The sequence below is a fragment of the Myotis yumanensis genome, unplaced genomic scaffold (genome assembly GCF_028538775.1).
Source record: "Myotis yumanensis isolate MYYU_CA2020_CCGP unplaced genomic scaffold, mMyoYum1.0.hap1 SCAF_2, whole genome shotgun sequence".
In the NCBI taxonomy this organism is placed as follows: domain Eukaryota; kingdom Metazoa; phylum Chordata; class Mammalia; order Chiroptera; family Vespertilionidae; genus Myotis; species Myotis yumanensis.
Genome location: NW_027223753.1, coordinates 15,712,961 through 15,736,747, shown reverse-complemented (window position 1 = coordinate 15,736,747; position 23,787 = coordinate 15,712,961). Strand labels below are relative to the sequence as shown.

The 23,787-nt window shown below is 38.9% G+C and overlaps 1 protein-coding gene across 1 annotated transcript in view; it reads right to left on the bottom strand.

Moving 5' to 3' along the window:
• The window catches only part of MACO1 (macoilin 1), a 60,302-nt gene that overhangs the window by 21,307 nt on the left and 15,208 nt on the right, over positions 1-23,787 (bottom strand). The window contains exons 3-6 of the mRNA XM_070404394.1: positions 23,323-23,449; positions 18,437-18,560; positions 16,781-16,959; positions 14,319-14,820 (exon numbers count right to left, since the gene is read on the bottom strand). Of these exons, the coding sequence (XP_070260495.1) occupies positions 14,319-14,820; positions 16,781-16,959; positions 18,437-18,560; positions 23,323-23,449 (932 nt within the window). The remainder of the gene's footprint in view (positions 1-14,318; positions 14,821-16,780; positions 16,960-18,436; positions 18,561-23,322; positions 23,450-23,787) is intronic.

Sequence of the window (23,787 nt, the reverse complement as noted above, 5' to 3'; positions counted from 1 at the left end):
CCCTAGGAAGCAAGCCTTACAAAAAAGAGGGAGACCTTTTCTCAGCCAGGACTTTACCTAGAGATGACTAGGTTCCCTAAACACTCTGAGTCACACTCCATAAAACTACCTAAGTGTATATCTGCGGACGTGGCCCCAGGAGCCCATCAGGAAGACAGGAGCCGTGGCTCTGCTGGCTATCTCTGAACTCTTACGTGCTAGTGACAGAGATGCTACAGGCTCTCCAGGACAACACGGCCCTCACAATTCTGCTTGCTTTCTAAGAAAAGGGCTTCAGGTCCTCTCCAAATTATACAGCCAAGTGATTGAAAGAAACCTGTCGCACAAGTCAAAATCACCCACTCCTTGTTTCCAGACATCTTCTGCCTTTTATTATACCACTTAACCTGGGAGGAACGGACTCTAACTTTCAAATTTTACTCATTCTCTAAGGCCCAGTTAAAAAATTAAAACAAACAACTGAACAAACTCTCCAGCATGAGGTGCTGATCTCCAGGGCCCAAAGTTCCCTCTCTTTCTGAAATCTGAAAGCCTTTACTGTTGACGCTTCTCATTTGGCACTAAACCAGTGGTTCTCAACCTTCTGGCCCTTTAAATACAGTTCCTCATGTTGTGACCCAACCATAAAATTATTTTCGTTGCTACTTCATAACTGTAATGTTGCTACTGTTATGAATCGTCATGTAAATATCTGATATGCAGGATGGTCTTAGGCGACCCCTGTGAAAGGGTCATTCGACCGCCAAAGGGGTCACAACCCACAGGTTGAGAACCGCTGCACTAAACCATTCATTGCTTGTACTTTTAAAAATTTGTTCTGGTTTTTAGTCGTTTCCCATGGATCTTATTTCTAAAAAGACTGTAAGTTTTCTGAAGCCAGAAACCAATTGTGCTATAAAATTAGAAGCTGGAACTATATTTCTAAAGTTTCTTCCAATCCTTCCAGACCATGTCTCTCACCCTCACTCTGTCCTTAGAGAGAACAGGTCAGCATTACAACAGAGGAGGCTCTAGAACCCTATCTACAGCAGGCCGTCAGATATTTAATTTAAATAATGGCTGAAGGAGACGGGGCAAGTAGGTTCTTGCTTATCAAGAAGGCAGGAGAAAAATGAATGAAGAGCAACTGCTCCATCTTGGTAAGTATCTAATTCCATTAGGACAGTGGTCGGCAAACTGCGGCCCCCTGAGTGTGGCTCTTCCACAAAATACTGCATGTACAGTGCAATTGAAACTTCGTGGCCACACTCAAAGGGCCAAAGAGCCGCATGTGGCTCGCGAGCCGCAGTTTGCCGACCACTGCATTAGGAGATCCCCTGGTATACATTAATCATACAAGACAAGACTTGCTAAGGGACCACACAGCTGTCTATGCAGAAAGCTGAGCTCATAAATCAAAGATCTGCCCCCACCCCCAAATAGCCTTTATCCTCTCCATAACTCCTTCCCCTCTCCCCTTTACAGGTCACTCACACTGACAGGACAGGCAGCACGGGTCATTCTCATAAAATGGTGAAAATACCTCATTACTGACTGAAGCTGCTCAGGGATACCCTGTGAACCACAGCTTTGGAAACAGCAAAATAAAGCTGCCTCCGGTCTCACAATTGCTTGCCACCCACAAGCATCCAAAAATAAGCAACAGCCTGATGACCTAATTACTAGGTGAAAGCGTATTACAAAATACCTCTGCCTCTGCTCCCCGATCCATCAAATACAAAAGGCAAACATTCCTTTTCATTAAGGAATGCAAAGAAATGCAGAAAAGGAATCCTAGACTTTCACACAACTGGTCATTCTGGGAAATGAACTGACTTCTCGAAATCCTTCAAGAATAAAGGTATAAGTGCCACAAACTAGTATTTTTAATAAGGTCTTTAAAGGATGTGGTCAGATTTGGTAGTTTGTAAAAGTCCTTAAAACGTTCATATCTGTTGATGCAGCATACTCCTCCCAGATATTTCTTCAGAAGACTGGTGATAGACTTATATAAAAGCGTGTTTGTTGCAGCATTACTTATAATTAAGAAACACTTAAACATCCAACAGAGATTGGCTAAATTGTATATTCATGTGTCTGTCTGACATGCAACCATTAAAAAACCATTGAGGAAGAATATTCAATGACAAGGGAGCATGTTCATGATACAGTCAGAAAAAAGGACAAAAAACGAAAAAAGACTTGGAGGCTATATATTAAGATAGTGGCACCTTAGCTGGCTGGTTTGGCTCAGTGGATATAGACTGTTGGCCTGCAGACTGAAGGGTCTCGGGTTCAATTCCGGTAAAGGGCACATGCCCTGGTTGCAAGCTTAATCCCCAGTAGGGGGTGTGCACAGGAGGCAGCTGATCAATGATTCTCTCTCATCTTGATGTTTCTAGCTCTCTCCCGTCCTCTCTGAAATCTCTCTCTCTCTCTCTCTCTCTCTCTATATATATATATATATATATATATATATAATAGTGTCTATCTTTTATCTTAAAAGTTGGATATAATCAACATATATAACTTATTTTCAACATTTTAATTATTTTATAATTGGGGAAAAAGTTATTTTAATAGAGGCTGTTAATGGACTTCCCATAGTTTTCACTGTTGCTCTTAGATTTTCCCATGTTATAGACCAGTTTTAGAATATTCTGAAAGTCTTAGGGAAAATCCAACTCTTTTACTTTACAAACTTTTTAGGTCATTCCAAAAAAAAGGGGGTCTTAACTTTCTGAAGTAGACAATGGTTCGGTTCCTTAATCTACATTCCATTCGTCAGTTCCTATCAAAACAATAGTTTTTCTAAATCTGGATTCTAGAGCTAGTTTATTGTCCTACTCTGGCTCCCTAAGGAAAGAGGAGAGAGCAGGCATAGCTTTGACATCAGGCCTGACATTACAAAGGATGGTACTAAAAGGTCCAATTCTAAACTAGCTGGCCTGTGAAATCTGTGAATAACTAGTGTCCATGTCCCAAATTCTGGTGTATTTTTTGCTCTAAAATCATGGCAGAAAAACATCTTGGAGTGGAAGAAGTCACCAGTCCTAGATATAGGAGGCCTAAGCAGTTCTGTTTTGTTTGAGGAATACCAGAAACCTAAACCACCTTCTTATCACAAGGCTGTCCCCTCTCTTCTAAGTGGTCTGAAAGCCTCCTAGTCAGGTGTGAGGATTAAACAATAAAGGGGGTAGTCTTTGACTGGGGGCCGAGTGCTGTCAAAAGTGCATATTTTCCAGGAGCGCAAGGAACTACAGGAGAGGAGGCAAAAAGGTACAATAGTACATGGCAAATTAGTTAATCGGATTTACCAGATAATCCCTAACAAAAGTCCTTCCTATAAGAGCCAAGTTTGATTGGTATATTAGTGGGGTCAGGGGGTAGGAGGGAGCAAAACATAAGAATAATAGGAAGGGTCGGGTGCAGAGGTTGCAAACTGGTAAGCTAATCTGCTCTATAAATATGTTTTGTTTGACCCTTCCCTGCATGATGTTAAAAAAAATTTTTTTTAACTGGTAGATTTCACATAAAGATATCTATTTTCAGCATCTCTTCAAAATACCAGATTTAGCAACATTGGGCCTACAACACCCCCCCTCCCCCCGCCCTCTCACTCAAGCCACAATTAGCTGTCCTGTTTGGAAGAGTATGTACTCCAAACTCTCTGGTGCCTGGTGCAGTACTAAATACAGATGATTGAACCCTGGCCTCCCCCTCATGCCTGTGCAGCACTGGCTCTAGAGCCAAGGGAAAGGTCAGGGCAGTGGTCATTTTGAGTTCATTATTCTGTGTTTCTGTTTCAAATCTGTTACAGCATTCTATCAAGAAAGGTGAAGTGGCCCCTAGCTGGTTTGGCTCAGTGGATAGAGCGTTGGCCTGTGGACTGAAAGGTCCCAGGTTCTATTCCCGTCAAGGGCATATGCCCAGGTTGCAGGCTCTATCCCCAGAAGGAGGCGTGAAGGAGGCAGCTGATCAATTGATTCTCTCTCATCATTGATGTTCTATCTCTCCCTCTCTCCTCCTCTCTGAAATCAATAAAAATGTTTTAAAACTACAAAAAGAAAGGTGAAACGCACCTTATGAGAGAGAAGAGTTGCATTTTTCCCATAAAAACAAAACAATAAACAAACACAAAATTTGTTTTGTGTTCTAGCCAGTCTCAGCTGGCTAGAAAAAAGATCTCAAAATCCCCAAAAGAGGTGCACAGACTGAAGTATACTCATGCTGACTGTTAAAGTATTCAAACAACCAGTTTCTAAATGATAGCATGAGTAACATTTAAAGAACATAGTTCCTTTTGCTAGAAGTACCCCCTCTTCAGGGAATCCACCTCTAATCCCCTTAGCTGGAAATCTCAATTCATTATGTGCCAGCAGGGGTACTGACTCAAAGTTTTATAGTAGTTCCTTCTGAATTCTAGGGAGGAAACTGCAATCCGTTTCATTAGAATGAAGTCTCAGTACTAAACATCAAAATTTTTCTAATGCAGACTCTGCCTCCCAGATAATTTGTGTTATTTCAAACTTTATATATGCATACAACATAGGTAAGTATCTTCCTTGACCACCTGGGTATGGACTCATTAAGTGAATTGCTGGCTGAAATTCATTAATGTCTAGGTTCTAAAGTGCTACATGGGTTTCAAGCCATAAAACAGTCTATTTAAGTATATAATGATCATGCTTCTATTGCCACGTTTATACCAAGAATAGTATAGTTTTAAATCACTGCAATGGTTAAAATAAACTCAAACTATATTGGGAGTTAATATAAACAGAGCTAACCAAGTAAAACTTATAGGTACCTTAAATATTATAAGCATGGCAGAAAATGAAAATAAATCAGGTCTGAGAACATAATCTGCTCAGAGACAATGCTAGATAAACAAATCAAATACATGTTCCCACAGAGATAAAACAAACACACCAAACTTGGCTCTACTACTTATTTTTTCCACTTAATTATTTCCAAATAATTTAGTAGCAGCTATATCCAATAAATTTAATCTAGTTAGAACCTCCACGTGTCCAGTGTTCATAATCTTCATTCTAAAGTTTACCTCTCAGCTGAAACCGATACTGTTACAAATAAACTACTCCATGCACCTGGAAAAGGGACACCGGGGAGGGTGTCAAGCAAGCCATTTTGCAGTAGTAGTTTGGCAGAGCTGCACGTGACCGCACATATAGGGAAAGCAGCCAGGGTGAAAGCTCAACACCCAAATCACTTCTCCCAGGTCAGATTTTCTTTGGCAAACTGTTCCTGACACACAGTTAAATGCATTCAAATACAAAAGAGAACAAACAAATACACTGTAGCACCGGAGATGATCTATGTAAAAGCAGTCAACATATTTTCTAACCTGGGAGATTTCTTTGGAGGAAAGGTTGAAACAGAAACATGGGATCTGAGCTCTCTCCAGTTGCTACTACAATACCATAAAGATGAAGAGAATGGCCAGGGCTCAGGGTGGAGGGAGGGAAGACCCATAGGAAAGATGAGTAAGACATGGCAAACTGAGGTTTCCTCCCTGGCTGTTCCTGGCTGAGATAAGGCTTGTGCCCAGCTAGATTCCTTGGCCCTGGAGTACAAACAACCACTGCTGAAGCTAATGGCGTTTTTGCCAGCAGTCCCCTTGCAGTTTTCTTCCCTTGTAACTTCGAGAAATCCTTGAACTTCCTGCACAGCCTTCGAAAAAGTACTGACAGAGTACTGAATTTCAAAACTTTCTGGGAAATATCAAGGAAAGGAGCTTAGAGTGTAAGGGTCTCCTATATTTTAGAAATAAAATCCATAACAATCTACTCAAGAACAACAAAGTTTGATACTGGTGTCTGTCTGGTTCTTGGCCTATTCTAATGTGATATGTAGGTTTTCTAACTTTGAAAGCCTTTGAGCTACACTGCCACTCAACTCTGAGAACTACACTGCATTGAAATGAAATTAGTGAGGCCCATCTCCTATCCGCATTCTAATATTTTCCCTGCATAAAGGTAATATTCATTCAACAAGTATTTATTGAGCATCTACTCTGAGCAAAGAACTGTGTACTGTGGCAGATTAGGAGAAAAGAAGGTCCCCCTGCCTTCATTAGGACACATTCTATTATAGGTATAAACCTGTGGAAAAATTCATACTACATAGAAACAATGTAGGAAGTAAATATCCTATATAATAAACGGTTAATATGCAAATTGTCCCCTCAACAGGGAGTTCGACTGGGAGTTCAACTGAAAGTTCAACCAGGGGGCGGGGCCAGCCAGCCAACGGCCTGCGGCCCCTCCCCCAGCTGGCCCCGCCCCCAATCACCCCCCACACTGATCAGGGGCGGGGCCACTGGCCAACTGCCCACGATCCCTCCCCCCTGCCAGCCCGATCGAGGCAGGCCAGCTGGACCCCACCGTTCACGAATTCATGCACCGGGCCTCTAATCTCCTATAATCATCTACAATTGACTATTTGGTACATACTATCCTATATAATTAAAGCCTAATATGCTAAGTGTCCGGTCAACCAGTCAGCCATTCAACCAATCAAAGCGTAATATGCTAATGATATGCTAAGGCTGCTCAACTGTTCGCTATGACGTGCAATGACCACCAAGGGGCAGAGAGTCGACCGGTTGACCAGTCGCTGTGATGAGCACTGACCACCAGGGGGCAGATGCTCCAACTGATAGGTTAGCTTGCTGCTGGGGTTTGGCAGATCAGGACTGAGCAAAATGGGCAGGACACACCCTGGAGCCCTCCTGTGGTCCCTCACCGGCCCCAATCATGCACTGGTGGGGTCCCTTGGCCTGGCCTGTGCCCTCTTGCAACCCAGGACCCCTTGGGGGATGTTGAGAGCCCGTTTCGGCCTGATCCCACAGGTCAGGCCGAGGGACCCCACTGGTGCATGAATTCATGCACCAGGCCTCTAGTTTCAAATAATTTTCTGTGTACATGAGAACTGTATCCTCCCATTTTTGTAATGGGTTCATACTAAATAATCTGTTTTGCTACTTCCCCTTTAATAACTGATCTTTCCAATTACCTTCTTTTAAAATGGGTTTCTACCCTTCAAGAGGATCCTTTGTAACCTTCCCATTTAAACTACTGTGATTCCCACACTTAGTACTCTTCAGGGCCTTGGGGGAGGGCTGGAATGGTTCATAAAAGGCCATGCCCCTCCCCAAGGTACCTGTCCCAGGAATGCTCATAGGCTTTATTCCTGCACTGACTGCTGTGTCTTGTTTCTTCTCCATAGTCAGGTCTTGGCTTTGGATTCTAGTCCTGCTTTGTGTCTACAATCTTGGGCTCCATGATCTGAATCTTCTTCCCCACTTCCTGTTGTAACTTGGAACTAACAAGTTCATTCCCTTCCCTGCCCTGGGAGCTAAAAGCCGACCCCACCCACTCCTAACCTCGATCCAGGCCAGTACCCAGACAGCTCCCTACAAGGGAAAGGAAAGATGGAAAGTTGCAGGAAGAACTGATGACTCTTTGTTCTTCTGGTAAAGAGCATTAGCCCTCAATTTTCCTTGTTGCTTTGAAATGCTTAAGCTAACAACATAGGGGCTTCTTGGAATCTCTTCACTTTGCTCTTTTTCAGTTATTCACACCAAATTATACTGAATCTACTGATGATTAAAAATCAGTATTTTAAAAAAAATGACCCTTTCTTTTCCATGGATATATATATATATTTTAATATGCTTTTATTTATTTTAGAGAGAGAGGAAGGGAGAGGGATACAGAAATAGAAACACTGATGAAAGACAGACACCCATCGGCTATCTCCTGCATGACCCCTACTGGGGATCAAGTCTGCACCCAGGCATGTGCCCTAACCGGGAATCGAACCATGACCTCCTGGTTCATAGGTCAACGCTTAACCACTGAGCCACACTGACCGGACGATATATCATTTGTGATTGTACATTAACATCTTAAAATGTGGGAAAACAAAAAACATGAAGTACTGTAAACTGTCTCCTGTTGTTTTTCCCCAAACAGCAAAACCACACTAAGTCAGAGGTTACACAGCAATCTCAAATGCTGGTATCTGGAAGATAAGATTACTCAGAAGTACAGAAGACTGAATGCTAGTCAAACCACATTTGGGCGAGTCCAGTATAAGGGGAAAGCTGGTTATTTTTTAGCTTTTGCTATCTTCATCCTCTCTTTTGAGAGAAACCTAAAATTATAAAACATGTATTTAAAAGGCTTATTGGACTAGAAAGTGGAATGAAGAGCAATGACATTCCCATCAGCTTAAATTAGAAAGTCACAGACACTCATATCATAGCCTACTAAAACACAATACTCATTAATATACTCACTAATGAACTAGAACATTGTATTGTATAGCCTACTTATAAAGTATATTGATATCAATTTATACGCTCCAAAAATATAATTTCTCTAAGACCTAGATCTGGTAATATAAGTTAGTTCCTAGGTATGAGTATAAGTTAAAACACTCTTCAGTATAAATGAATGAGTTAAAATTTCTTAAAGTACTTCTCACCCTGACCGGTTTGGCTCAGCGGATAGAGCATCGGCCTTAGAACTGAAGGGTCCCAGGTTCGATTCTGGTCAAGGGCATGTACCTTGGTTGCGGGCACATCCCCAGTAGGGAGTGTGCAGGAAGCAGCTGAATCGATGTTTCTAACTCTTTATCCCTCTCCTTCTCCCTTCCTCTCTGTAAAAAAAATCAATAAAATATATATTTTTTTAAAAGTACTTCTCTATTCCTCTCCTCCCCCTAGTTCCCCTTTGAGGCAGGACCCTACGTTCTTAGAGATTGCTGGGAAAATCCTGATAAACATATTCTCTTTCCTACCTCCACTTCCCAACCCCACCAGGCTCTCAAGTCTCCAAATAAGCAGAATTGTATAAACAAACTAAGTTATAAGTAACAATATTTTAGTATTTGAAATAACCAAATGAATTTAGAGAGAGATAAAAGAGCGAGTATTTGATATACTACAACTTTTCCCAGATTTCAAATTTCCTGTGAACAACAGGCCCCTCTCCCCATTCCATGGCTTCAAACTTTCTTGGAACTTACTATCTCAGCAAAGTCCAGACCCCAGGACCAGAGGTCTTCCAAGCAGCCAATGATGGGCTCTCCTCGGTAAGTTATCCCTTGTCTTAAATTCTTCCAGTTCAGGGTTCTTAGGTCTGCTGCTGTCTACCCTTATAATTATCCCTAAAAGGCAAATTCCATGCTCAGTGGGTCTAGGCTGTCTGGACCAGACTAACTCCCAAGCTAGACCTAACCAGAGTTAAATTCTCAAGGGTGTAAGCTCTCAAGGGTGGTCCCCTTCTCTTTTGAGATAAGTATGCACTTGTGTCTTTAGCAGGAGCAAGACTTTTTAAAACACTTAGAACAGCATCTCTCTAGAAGAAAAATAAATGAATTCTTAAATTCTAAGCATTTCTTCTATAAATGTTAACCACTGGAGCATAAAATCTAGCTCTGGTGCCAACCCTTGAACCAACTTTATCTATATGTGCATTTAAAGCTAAAACTAAAATATAAAGCAGAAAAATGAAGGCGATCAATAAACTTCTATTAAGCAGCATGGTATAACAGAAAAGGCAGAAGTCAAAAAACTTTGGTTCTGGACCTGGCACCACCACTCCAACTGGGTCACTTGGACTAGCCATTAACCTTCTAAGGCTCATTAACTTCACTGCTCAAAAGAGTTGAGGAGGCTGGTGTAGATTTTTAGATCTCTTGCAGTTCCAAAAAAAAATAATCATCATTCTAAATTCTACTCCGTTTTGTTGAATGCATTTCTACTAGGCAAACTGTGGATACTTTTCCTTTATGACTTCTCACCAGACATTATTCAACTAAGTTAAATAATTGACATCTTATTAAGAATTAGCACGAAATATAAAAAAGATGAATCTTCTGTCTTGGGTACCAAAAAAGTGTCATGGAAATAAACCAAGAAGAGACTTCTCCTTTAATACTTCTATAGAATATGGAACACTTTACATTTTATACTCAAAGTTTTAAATTCTCTCTCTTAACCAGGAAAACTGAAACAAGTAACAATCACCAACAAAAAACCCCACAGTCTTGCAGCTGTATTTGAGAGGGAACTCTGTGCCAAGTGCAAACAAAACTGTTGGCTCTCCTGCCTGCAGGAAAGCAGCTCGGGTGTCCCACAGCGATGTGCCCAGTCTTAGAGTGACTGCTGAACGATTGCACAGACCCGCCATGGAATATTCCACATCAAGTGAACATGAGGGTTAGGCTAAATTGGGAAAAGGCTTTCTATATGATTTAAGTGAAAAAAAGCAGAACAAAAAACTACACAAACACTGTGGCCACAATTATATAAATGTAGTTGATGAAAATACAACATTTAACAGTAATTTGTGTCATACTGGTGGGACTATTTTCACCTTTTCTCTACCTAAATTTTCTATAATTTTTTCACACTTAAAGTATTTTTTTTTTTTTTAAATATATTTTATTGATTTTTTACAGAGAGGAAGGGAGAGAGATAGAGAGTTAGAAACATCGATCAGCTGCCTCCTGCACATCTCCCACTGGGGATGTGCCCGCAACCCAGGTACATGCCCTTGACCGGAATCGAACCTGGGACCCTTCAGTCCGCAGGCCGACGCTCTATCCACTGAGCCAAACCGGTTTCGGCACACTTAAAGTATTTTTTAAATCACCACTGAAGAAAAAAAATAAGCAAATCTCCTCCTAATTTTTTTGTTGTTGTTAATCCTCACCTGAGGATATTTTTCCATTGATTTTTAGAGAGAGTGGAAGGGAGTGGGAGAGACAGAGAGAGAAGCATCAGTGTGAGGGAGACACATTGATTGGTTGCCTCCAGCACAATCCCCAACTAGGGCCAGGGATCAAGGCTCCAACTGAGGTACAATCCTTGATGGGAATCAAACCCTAGACCCTTCAGTCCAAGGGCCAACAATCTACCCATTGAGCCAAATCGGCTACGGCTCTCATTCTAATCTACATCGTTCTTTTCTAACCCAGCACTTAGTTAAAAAACAAAAACAACAACAACAACACAAAAAAACTGATCTTTCTCATTGCTTTTTCTGTTTTTGTCTAGAATTTTTTCACATGTCAGAATTAAAAATATTTTTGGCTACAACATTGTAAGTCTGTTGCTAAATACCTTGGGTAAAGAATTCAGAAACCAAGCTGGCAGAATTCAAGTGATTTTGTAAGATATGTATTTCTCAAATCAAAAAAGGGCTTTGGCCTGGTTTTAGCAAATTCCAAACTTTTCCTGGGAAGGATCCTACAGGCAACACTTAATCCCAAGTTCTTTAACATCACCCACATTCCTTAACCTTAGTGATCTATCAGCATGTTTTCTGTAAAGGGCTAAATAGTAAATACCTTCGGCTTTGTAGGCCATTACAGCTACTCAACTCCATCACTGTCATGCAAAGGCAGCCATAGACACTATGAAATAAATAAAATGTTTTACAAAATCAGGCAGTGGGCCAGATTTGGCCTGTGCCCAGTTGTTTGACAACCTTTAATATATAGCACATTAGAGAACATCCATGGAGCTTGGAGAAATGGAAAAAAGATCTGAAGGACTATTTGCCCTTTCTTAGGGAATGAACATCAAACCTTATTTTGACAGCTATAGTGATCTACAAGAATTCTCTTTGAATGTAGTATACTAATGAATTCCCACCACCTAAGAAAAGCTACTGAATTGGTTCCTCAACTATAGCAGTTCTCATCCATGATATTGAGAAAGACACAGCTATAGAATGTGTTGCAATTAATTTACTACTAATAATACAGTAATAGCTTTCAAAAGATTTTTAAAAATATGTATTTAAAGGGGTAGCTCAATATTCTCCCTACAGCCAGCATGGACCTGCACACAACCCTGGGTGTGTCTGCAGTAGCAAAGGGCTAATATGCAGTGTCAGCCGTTTATGTTGCACCAGAAGGAGCCTGAGTCCAGCCCTCTCCATCTGAACTCAAACATGCTAACTCTCTAGCTAACAACTCAAACATGTCAAGTTTGGATCATTTACAGTCTTATTAATATTCATCATGAAGTCAAACAAGAGGAAACAGGAGAGAGCCAAGAAGAGCAAGAGGAAGTGTGATAAGACCTTCTACAGCCAAGCTGGATAATTTACTCAGATAGATAGTCTTCTTTTCATAAACTTTCATTGTTCAAAAATAAAAAAACTTGAAAATGCATGAAAGTAAAAAGAAAAAATCAAGCCTCAATACTACCATGGGGCAATAACCATTGTTATCATTTTGGTTTCTCTCCCTTCAAATCTTTTTCCTATGTATATTCTTTAAAAATTATTTTTAATAAAATTGCTTTCTACTTTCTTTATAAAATATTGCCATTAGCACTTTCCTATATTGTTTAATATGGCTCAAAAACATAATTGTAATGCCTATATTAAAAGTCCATCAAATGGATGAACCATAATTTATTTACATTTATCCCCTATTGTTGGATATTTAGGTCATCTCCTTATTTTTTATATTACATTAAAAATTGAAAATAATCCTATGGAAGCTTATAAAACTATTTAAATACAATATTTTCTACTTATGTATTTGATAGAAGGTATTCCCTAAAACAGAGTAATATTCTGGGACCCTTCCGATCAGGCACATCACATTAGTGACCACAGGAAGAGGCACGGGGGCACTGGACCCACCACATACTGGAAGACTGGCCATCTCAGTGAGTCCTTGAACTTCTTTACTGCAGGTAGATCAGGCAGTAGAGTCAATCACAACCACAACTGAGGCCCAAGTGAGATGGTGTCATAAGACTGAGCCTTGACTGCTCTCTCTGCAATACCCAACAGAGGAAAGTTGTTTTGAGTTGACTGCTATAATTAAAATTGTATAGGAGAAAGGATATCAAAAACTTGATATCAAAAGGATATCAAAAGTTTTTATTTATAGCATATAATAAATCTGTGGGATAGCTGAAATAAAAGGTCAACTAATTGGTCTTTCTCCCATGGGCATCTACTGGGTTCTCTGCTGAGTGCTTTCTCTATAAGGCATGATGTCATAACAAACAGATGGGGACACCAGCCTGACATCGGCAACAACAGGGTGTGCTTCCAAAAGTGACGGGGCTATAAAATTTCAAGAGCCTTTCGCAGTAGAACCCAAATATATTTCCCTTAATCTAGCCACCAATCAGAAATGAAAAGAAATTAATAATCTTGTTTATATAAGTTAAAACACTGGAAACCTTCTCTCCTAGAATACACTGTTCTTACGCAAGCCAAAGGAGGAGGATTGTAAGGTAACTTTTAGAGGGAGTTACAATTGCCCTCTTCAGTTACTTACTTATTTATTTATTTATTTATTTATTTATTTATTTATAAATATATTTTATTGATTTTTTACAGAGAGGAAGGGAGAGAGATAGAGAGTTAGAAACATCGATGAGAGAGAAACACCGATCAGCTGCCTCCTGCACACTCCCCACTGGGGATGTGCCCGCAACCCAGGTACATGCCCTTGACCGAAATCGAACCCGGGACCCCTCAGTCCGCAGGCCGACGCTCTATCCACTGAGCCAAACCGGTTTCGGCCAGTTACATATTTAAAAAAGCTCTAGTTCAGATCCCAGTTTCCAAATTAAAAGATATGAGGGCACAAGGAACATGGGTATTTTAAAGAATACACAAAAATATAAAATACAGCAAAATTAAGTCTGAGCCAGTCAAGGTAATACAACATTATTATTTTATTAAAGATGAAAAAAGGAATATTTCTGATTTAAATCCATGTCTAACACTGTATTTACTTCTGGAACTTTTAGAAAGAGATTATTTTTCAAACCTAACTTTCCCAGAGTTATTTGGAGAATGATTTGCATTTTAAGTAGAAAAACAATCAAGCACAGAGTGGTAAGGGCAATTTTCCACCACCCTTTTTGGTATCTATCTGACAAAGAGATTTGCATCAACAGGACACACACTCTTCTTTTTGTGTCTATGCCACAAGAACTTTGAATATGCAAAAAGGACAAAGACTAAAGATAAACTTCTCCATAGCATTAGAAAATCAAGTTACATCTAAATACGTCAAATGTGGAAAGCAATCACTGTCCCTTCTTACTCAAAACACTGGAAAGAGCTGGAATCAATGCTTCAGAATAGTGGCACCCGTGGCCAACAAACCCTTATGAAATAAACACTAAAATGTCAAATGCCACAGTTTATAGTTATAATATCTGATCACCAACAATTCCCACAGGCCCATATGGAAGTGTGTCTTTCAAGACCTAAGATAAGTTTATTGGAAAGTGTTGGTAAGGACACAGCAGGCACACTTACCTTACCAGTGCATCTGGTTTGCTTAGCTGGTTATTAGGAATACAGTTTTCCATTAAGTCTTTGTGTGTAGTTGGGCTCTTGCTACTGCATTTCTGCTTCTTCTCATTTTTACTAGATGAAGAAGGAATGCTTCCATTTGTGGCGCTGTGACTTCGAGGTGAGGAGTTCACAACTCCACTGGCATTTTTGTAATTTTTTGAGGAAGCAGTGCATGAGTCCTCTTTCAAGAGGTTTTCTGTACTTCCCACAAGATCATTATTTAACCTTTTACTGTTGATATGATTTTCCATATACTCAATTTCTTGTATTTTAGAGTCTACAGGTTGTAGAATATTGTTGTTATTTATTCCAAGGTTGTGTTTTTTGGCATCCTTGTCCTTTTCTTTCCCTTTTTCTCGGTATTCTATCTCTGGCAAAGTTGTGGAGAGTTTTTTGTTGGCTGGGATGCCTCCGTTGTGGTGTATAAGGATGGAGGAATCCATATCAGGTAATCCTTTGGCAGCTACAATACCAAAAACAAACCAACAAACAAAAAATCCACATCAGAATATTTAGTTGTATAAAACAGAAAAGACTGATTCAATAAACTGCATTATCTATGCTTAGAAACTCACATTAATCTGCAAGCTCATTTAGAAGCAGTAACTACACCACATCATGCTAACTTCAAGAAGCAAATCCAAATAAATTTGAGAAGCTGAATATTTAGAAAATTGCCATCTACATATATAAAAGCCAAGCAACTGGAACTACAGGAAGACCAGAACGACTGGTCACTATGATGCACACTGCGGCGGCCAACCAGCCCGATCAGGACCCTGATCGGCCCCCCAAACCTCCCACGGCCCCTCCCCTATCGGCTCCCCCACCCCGAATGAGGGTGGGGCTGGCCGGGGGTGGTGGGGAGGGGCTGTGGGAGGTTGGATAGCCATCCTAGCCCCTAATAAGCCCTTTCCCCCTACCCCCCCCCCCAGCTGGTCCAGCCCCATCGGGCCCTGATCGGGAGCAGGGCCAGCTGGCCAACTGCCTGCAGCCCCCTGGCCCGCCCCACACCCAATCAACGCCCCCCTGGGGCCAACCTCCTGCGGCCCTGTCCCCGGCTAGCAGGCCCCGATCACCTAATTGGGGCCTGCCAGCCAACCTCCCAGTCCCTCCCCCTGGCAGGCCCCAATCACCCAATCAGGGCCAGACCTAGGGAACCGACCTGTGCACGAATTTTGTGCACTGGGCCTCTAATCATTTATAAACACCAAACAAGCCACTAAAACTTTGCCTCAAAAATACGATGAGGATTTTATAATTAAATCCTACTTCATTTATCAGTCAAATCAAACTTGAGGTGAGAGAACACAAGCAGACCATATTTGTAAGAAGCCATATTTTAAGAGATGTTTAGATTAAACAAACTTAATAACTTAATTGAAAACAAAGAGATTAAATGAAACAAAAGAAGTGTGATGTTACAATTCAAATCTACTCTTTTTTTTTCTTGACTCTAGCTTTGACATAAGAAGTCTGGTCTGGCTGGTGTGGCTCAGTGGTTGAGCATCAACCTATGTACCAGGAGGTCATGGTCAACTCCTGGTCAGGGCACATGTCCAGGCTGCAGGCTCGATCCCCAGTGGGAGTCGTGCAGGAGGCAGCAGATCAATGATTCTCTCTCATCATTAATGTTTCTATCTCTATCTCCCTCTCCCTTCCTCTCTGAAATCAATTTAAAAAACTTTTTTAAAGCAGTCTGTATCATTTACTAGGTATCTTATAAAAAATTTTCTGTTTCAGGTCTACACATTCCAATTTGTCAAAGTCTACTTAAAGAGATATTTTTGCACCACACCAGAGAATAAGATTTGGCATATATCAACTACAAATATGACCCCCAAACTTTCAACTATCAAACCAAAGAAAACTGGTACTGCTGTAAATTCATCTACTGAATTAATTATATGCTCATTAGAGAGGTCCTTATAGAAAAGGTACCATTTAGGTTCCACATTGCATTATATGAGCCATTTAAAATGGGACTTATCCATCTTTGCTCTATTCAGAAAAATTTTGACTTATAAAACAATTCTGTCTATCTATTTCTCTATCTGACTTATACTTTGATTCTTGGTTTGCTTCAGGTACAAACTCATACATTTATACATACTATTTTGCTACTAAGAATGTTTTAAAATATTTATAACAATTAAAATATAAAAAAATTAAATAAGCTTAAAAAATAAACATATTTAAAGGTACATGGTCTTCAGATCCTAGGTAGAGAACATCACTCACACTCTATATTTCATGATCAAACAAAGCAATGGCCCTAACGAGGAATACCAGAAAACAGAAAATCCTTGGTAATCTTCCAAAGTCCTAGCAACTTTTCCAAAAAATATAAATAAATAAAATTGTACTGACAAATAAAATAATGACTAACCTATTGAGCCAATAGCTTTAGGGTAAAGACCTACCTTCCTCAGACTCTTTGTCTTGCTTCTGTAACATCTGCTGCTCTGGGGGTAGGGCTTGTTGAAGAAGCTGCATGTAAAATTCGTTCTCTTTTTGTACTTCCTTTTGCTTCCTTAACCGCATTTTGTAGCTTACATAACTTTTGAAGCCAAAGCCCAAAGTCACCACAGGGTACCCAATACTAGAGAGAAGACAATCCAGCCAGTAATTGCAAGTTAAAAACAAAAGAACACATGCATCATACATATGAGGACACCTATGACTGAAATTAAGAAATAAACTCTAGATGATGATGGTTGAGCATTCAGCAAACACATAAATAAATGGGGTGTCTGCTGTGGAAATCAGAAGCAGTTGGTATGTAGAACAAACCCCCAGGGAACAGTGGGACCCTTAGACCATAAGAAGCTGCCCATTAGAGTTGGCATTCTTCAAGCTAACTCAAGAAGTTACCACAGTGATTGCTGGATACAGTGGCTAATGTTGTTGATTAACATTGAAGTGCCTTGTGCAATATTAGAATTTGGGCATCTGTATGCTTTTAAGATCTAACAGGGTAGGGATCATAAGTCAATATCATAAGTGTTAAAAAATCAAAAGGACATCATTTGTTTTTTAATACCAGAAAACAGGCTCAAATTCAAGTGACTAATTTAATCTTCTTGCTACCTGAGGGAATAAAAGTTGAAATATTTTCATTCAACTCATCAGTCTGTTTCAAAGCCTCTGCAAATACTGTTAAAACTCATATTATACTTCATTAATTTTAAAACTTATCAGTCTCTGCCGAGACCTGTTTGGCTCAGTGGATGGAGCGTTGGCCTGCGGACTGAAGGGTCCTAGGTTCCATTCCGGTCAGGGGCATGTATCTGGGTTGTGGGCACATCCCCAGTGGGAATGTGCAGGAGGCGGCTCATCAATGCTTCTCTCTCATCGATGTTTCTGACTCTCTCTGTCTCTCTCCCTTCCTCTCTGTGAAAAGTCAATAAAATATATTTTTTAAAAAAACAACAAAAAAAACTTATCAGTCTCTGGAAAGCAATGGTAAAAAAAATAGCCTCATGTGAGAATTAACAACAAAAAAAGTTTCATGGTTAAGGTTAAATGAATAAATTATCTTAATATTAATTTACATTTTAAAAGAAAAAATAATATTCCTCTAAATAGTAATAATATTCCATTAAATATTAATATTTTCTTGCTTTTATAAATTAGGTAAGAAAATTATAAATTCATTTATGCTTTATGAAATAGCCATATATTTCATCAAGACTTTTTAGGATCAATACCTGATCATTATGAAAACAGATAACATTTATCAGATACCTATGTACTTGGTATTAAGTTAAACACTTTACATTCATCACTTCATTTCATCTTTCCCATATCCCCATGAGACAAGTCCCCAATATACAGGTAGGAGAACTAAGGCTTAGAGACAGTGACATACATGTTCAAGGCAACAAAGCTGTTAGGGGACAGAGCTGGCATTCAAACACTCATTTGCCTGAATAGAGAGAGCTCATGCTCTTTGCCACCATGTTATGTGGTCTTCTGGGTTCACATAAAATCTCTAAGAAAAAATTTACAATTGAACTTACCATTTACATTAAAAACATTGAACTGAATTATAGATTAAGAATATACATAATACTCACCAGTGAGCAGCAAATGGACGACAAAGGTCTACATGAAAATTTTTGAGATCTTTAAATCTAATTGCTGCTTCAATATAAACAAAGAGTATCCAGAGGGACACTGTGGGCAAACACACTCCTCTTTCTGTGGAAAAGCAGCAGAGAGACAAGCATCAATGATACATTAACTAACAGAACAGATGGGTTGTTTGAAAGACTGGTTCAACTACAGTTACTTTCATTAAGACTTTCAAACAATTAAAAAGCAATTTAATACAAACTGAAAGCTTTTATATGACAAAAGATGCTATGGAATCATAGGAAGAAATAAAAGACAAACATTCTGGCAGAAAATATTTACAGTATATGTAAACAAAGGAGTTATAGCCCTAACATACAAAGAGCTCCTATAAATCAACAGAAAGGCAATGATGATAAGCCATAAAAGAAAACACATAGATGGCTAAAAAGCATATAAAAAGAGGCTCAATTTCACTACTGATTAGGGACATACAAACTTTAAAAATGAGATTCCTTTTTTTAACCTATCAGATAAGCATAAATTTAAGACATGTAATCGTATAGGGAGGGTATGAGAAAGGGTTCATTCTCATACTTGGCAATGATATAAATTGAGGCAAATATCTTAAAAGGCAATTTGGCAATATAATTAAATTTAAAATACTTATACCATTGACCTAGAAATTCCAATTCCAGAAATCTACCCTACAGAAATATAAGAGCCTTGAGATGCCCTGACCGGTTTGGCTCAGTGGATAGAGCATCGGCCTTCGGACTGAAGAGTCCCAGGTTCGATTCCGGTTAAGGGCATGTACCTTGGTTGCAGGCACATCCCCAGTAGGGGGTGTGCAGGAGGCAGCTGATCCATGTTTCTCTCTCATTGATGTTTCTAACTCTCTATCCCTCTCCCTTCCTCTCTGTAAAAAATCAATAAAATATATTTTTTTTAAAAAAGAGCCTTGAGATAAGTATATAAGACTATGCACTGTATTATTATTTGCAACAGTAAAAAAATAGAATGAATTAAAATGTCCATCAATAGGGAATTGTTTAATTTTGGTTAACTTATATAATAAAATATGATGCAGTTTTCAAAAGAATGAAGATCTGTACTAATATGAAATATGTAAAAAAAATAAATTATTAAGTACAAATGAGCTACAACACAAAGAAATTTTTCTGACACTGAAGTACTATTAAAAAAATTTTTTTTCTTAACTACAAGCTCATATTCCCTTTGTAATTAAAAACAATTTCCAAGGAAGAAAAAAGCAGCTTGCAACAGAGTAAGTTGCAAATAAGAAATAATTTTCATTGGTTTTAGAATCAAAATCTGCAGCGAGGTCCATCTTTGTCAGGATGTGACTAATAATGGGGTATTTTATAAAGATGGACTACAGAGGCATGAGGTCCAAAAACTGTGGAAAGAGCTCCTTTTAGACTGTATAAGGCAAGCAAGTTACAAAAGAGAGACTAAGGGAGAAAAATCAGTGATCTAAAGCTTTTTGGTAAGGATCTTTGGGATGAAACAAACAAACAAAAAAATCATACAATTCTGGAACTAGAAAGAATATCATTTAGCCCTACTTCCTTATTTTACTGAAGAGTAAAGTGAGGCCCAGAGTTTATACAAATTGGTCCAAGTTTACAGAGATAATACTAAGTCTGCTTCTAAGGAGAATAAACCTAAGTTCTCTTAGGCCTAGACCATAAAGAAGGAAAACACTCCAACCTCTGTGAAGGTAGCTAATAGACTCAATCATTCTTATAGATTATACAAAAAAAAAAAGGTATTTTTACAATATAGGATGATAGACAGCAACCTTTAGGAAAATACATCTTCATATTAGTTTCAAAATAATTTATATTCCCAACTGGCCAGTGTGGCTCGGTTGGCTGGCTGAGCATCGTCCCATGCACCAGGAGGTTCTGGTTCAATTCCCAGTTTGGGCACATGCCCTGATTGTGAGCTCAATACCCAGTAGGGGGCGTGTAGGAGGCAGCCAATTGATGTTTCTATTCCTCTCTCCCTCTCCCTTCCTCTCTCTGAAATCAATAAAAACACATTAAAAAGTTGTATTCTCTACTCCTTATATTAATTTCTAAGGTTATCATAAATATAATAAACACATTACAGAAAAAAATAGAAAAATTTGGACAAAATATCTGTATTTCTAAACCTATCAAATAATAAAATAAAATTATGTTGAAAATATTTTTGAACAACAGTCATGTTGTACAAACAATTTTGTATCCTATTTCTCCCCTCTCAACAGCAAGGGGAAAAGTTTATAATATAATATTCTTTTGTGGCAATATATAATTTCATCAACCATTCCTAATATTCTTAAGAAAGAATTTTACATTTTAACAACTGGGAAAAAATTAATCCCAAGTTACATAAACTGCACTCGTGTTTGTTAGGCCCAATAGTAAAACAAAGTTGTTTTGTTTGTTTGTTTGAGCTCCAATCATTCCTAATTAAAACATACTTAGCAGCTTAGCTATTCCAACATACATTTCTGAGCCTAGGGCTAAAGAGAGGCCAGTATCACTTATGACATTAGCTTCATTGCTGTCCTGTGGGTCACCCACCAAACTCGTTCCCAGTAGATTCTATGAATAGTTATATGAGTAGTTTTTTCTTAACTACTGAGACATTATTAAAGTAATTTAGGAAATCATTATAGTTCATCAGAGTCACAGATTATCTGAGCTGGAAGGCTCCCTTAAACATTATCTAGATTACTCCACTTTCATATGACAAAGAATAAACTGAGACCTAGAGACAGTGACTACTGTAAATGGTAACTCACTCGAAACAGGCCCAAGCCAAGGAAATACAAGGAAAAACTGGTGTGTAGGAAAATCTCTTTAATTAGAGGAAAGCACACTCAGAAACCATCATGCTAGCTTATAAATCAAGTCATATATGAAGGAGTGGTGAAGGTGGAGATGGAGAAAACCATGCTCATGTGGATACTTTAAATAACAGAGCTGAACTGCGTCTTCTACATGGACCAACACCACCCTCTTAGCAACTTTGAGAAGAGGATGAATGTTGCTCCAGAGAGCTTTTATTAGCTGGTGTTCCCTAAGTGGTCAAAATCCTACAGGTTGCAGCTGGTCCTAAGAATCAAGTTTCAGGCAGCTTTGCAGACAAGTTAAATAATCGCATCCCTATGCATCTGATGTTCAGTCTTTGACAGTGGAGTGGAACTGTCAAAACATCTCATTTCATCTTAATTTGAAATAGCAGTAAGAAGAAGGGAGGTGACTGTGTAACTTCAAGTCAGAACATACCTGAAACAATAAATTTTGGTTAAAAGAACTACTAAGGCCTCATTGGTGTGGCTCAATGGTTGAGTGTCAACCCATGACCTAGGACAGTGATGGCGAACCTATGACACGCGTGTCAGAGGTGACACGCGAACTCATTTTTTTGGTTGATTTTTCTTTGTTAAATGGCATTTAAATATATAAAATAAATATCAAAAATATAAGTCTTTGTTTTACTCTGGTTGCAAATATCAAAAGATTTCTATATGTTAGGGCACAGAGTTAAGTTAGGGTTTTCAAAATGCTGACACGCCGAGCTCAAAAGCTTCGCCATCACTGACCTAGGAGGTCATGGTTTGATCCCTGTTAGGGCACAGGCCCAAGTTGTGGGCTCGATTCCCAGTGTGGGGCGTGCAGGAGGCAGCCGATGAATGATTATCTCTCATCACTGATGTTTCTATCCCTCTCCCTCTCCCTTCTTCTCTCTAAAATCAATAAAAACATTTAAAAAAAAAGATAAGGATTCTTAAAAAAAAGAAAACCCACTAAGAACTAGGGAGATTAGGGTGATGAAGTGCTTAAAATAACACACAAGGAAAAGCTGATGAAACCAGAGATGTTTTACCTCCAGAAAAGAAGACTTGAGAGGATATGACAGTGTCTTTACTCTCTAAAGAAATATTAATGTGGATGGAGGTTACCCCTATTCAGTGTGGCTCTAATGCAAGGAGGTCCAATATTTGGCCTTGAGGAGATGACCTGCAGCTCCCCTGAAATTTTAATGAAATTTAAAATTTATATCCTCTAAGTCAGATCAGTAAGTCCAAAAATAGTTAAGACGTACTAGGTCAAAAGTATAAGGAAGAAAATTCTGGCTCAGTATGAGAAAGAATTTTCTATTACAGATGCCCCAAAACAACAGTAGTACTAGTAAGTGCCTTGTCACTATAGGTTTTCAAACAGAGACTAAATACCATGTGTGAGGAATGCTATACCAAATAAGGCTTCAACTAAATGACCTCTGACTTCCTTTCAATGCTGAAACTCCCAGAACATTTTTCCTATTTGGCACATAGCTGTCTTCAAGTCTACCTAAATAGAAATCCCTTTGACTTTTAAAAAAAAATGATGATGAGAGCCCTGGCCAATTTGGCTCAGTGGATAGAGTGTCACCCTCAGACTGAAGAGTCCCAGGTTCCATTCTAGTCAAAGGTACGTGCCTTGGTTGTGGGCTCGATCCCCAGCCCTGGTTGGGGCGCCTGTGGGAGGCAGCCAATCCATGTCTCTCTCTTCCTGTCTCTCCCTCTCCCTTCTTCTCTCTCTGAAAAATCAATGGAAAAATATCCTCAGTTGAGGATTAACAAAACAACAACAAAATGATGATGACAGCAGTAACAATCGAGATATCAAGTCATAAAGGCTTAAACTTTTGATTTAATAATGAAAAAATAAAATATATTTTAAAGGTATATTATAATCTATTAGGAAAGGATAACTTTAAAATGTCTACATTAAACTGAACTCTAAATAATTTATTTAAAGATTAATCACATTTAAGAAGTCTGAATCTAAGATTTTAGTCCATCTAAGAAATCATTAAGACTTACCTGTGTGCCATACGTACTGAACCCATACATATGTGCTAGCAGCAAAAAAAAGCCATTGTATGGGGATGAACAGCAGACATATGATATTTGACGTGAATGCTACACAAACAAAAAACACTGAGAAGGCCTAAAGGGAAAAACAAAACAAAATAAGAAACACCTCTTAGAACCTGTTATTTTCAAACAGAGATTATTAAAAATATGTTGGACAAAATCTCTGAAACTGCCATGCAATAACTACAGAGCAAGTTGTAACAGGAAATTTTAAACATTTAAAATCAACCATATAAAAAGTAGTGTTAATTTAATGTTAAAGAGTAATCCTGTTTATGGCCTCAAATCATGAAGAACTGGACTAAAACAAATTGAGGTTGGTTCAAGTGAGTTCACTTGAACTCCACAGGTAGGTTACTAAAATAACTAGCATTTTAACACAGAAAAACCTCCTCTCTCCTTACAATACAT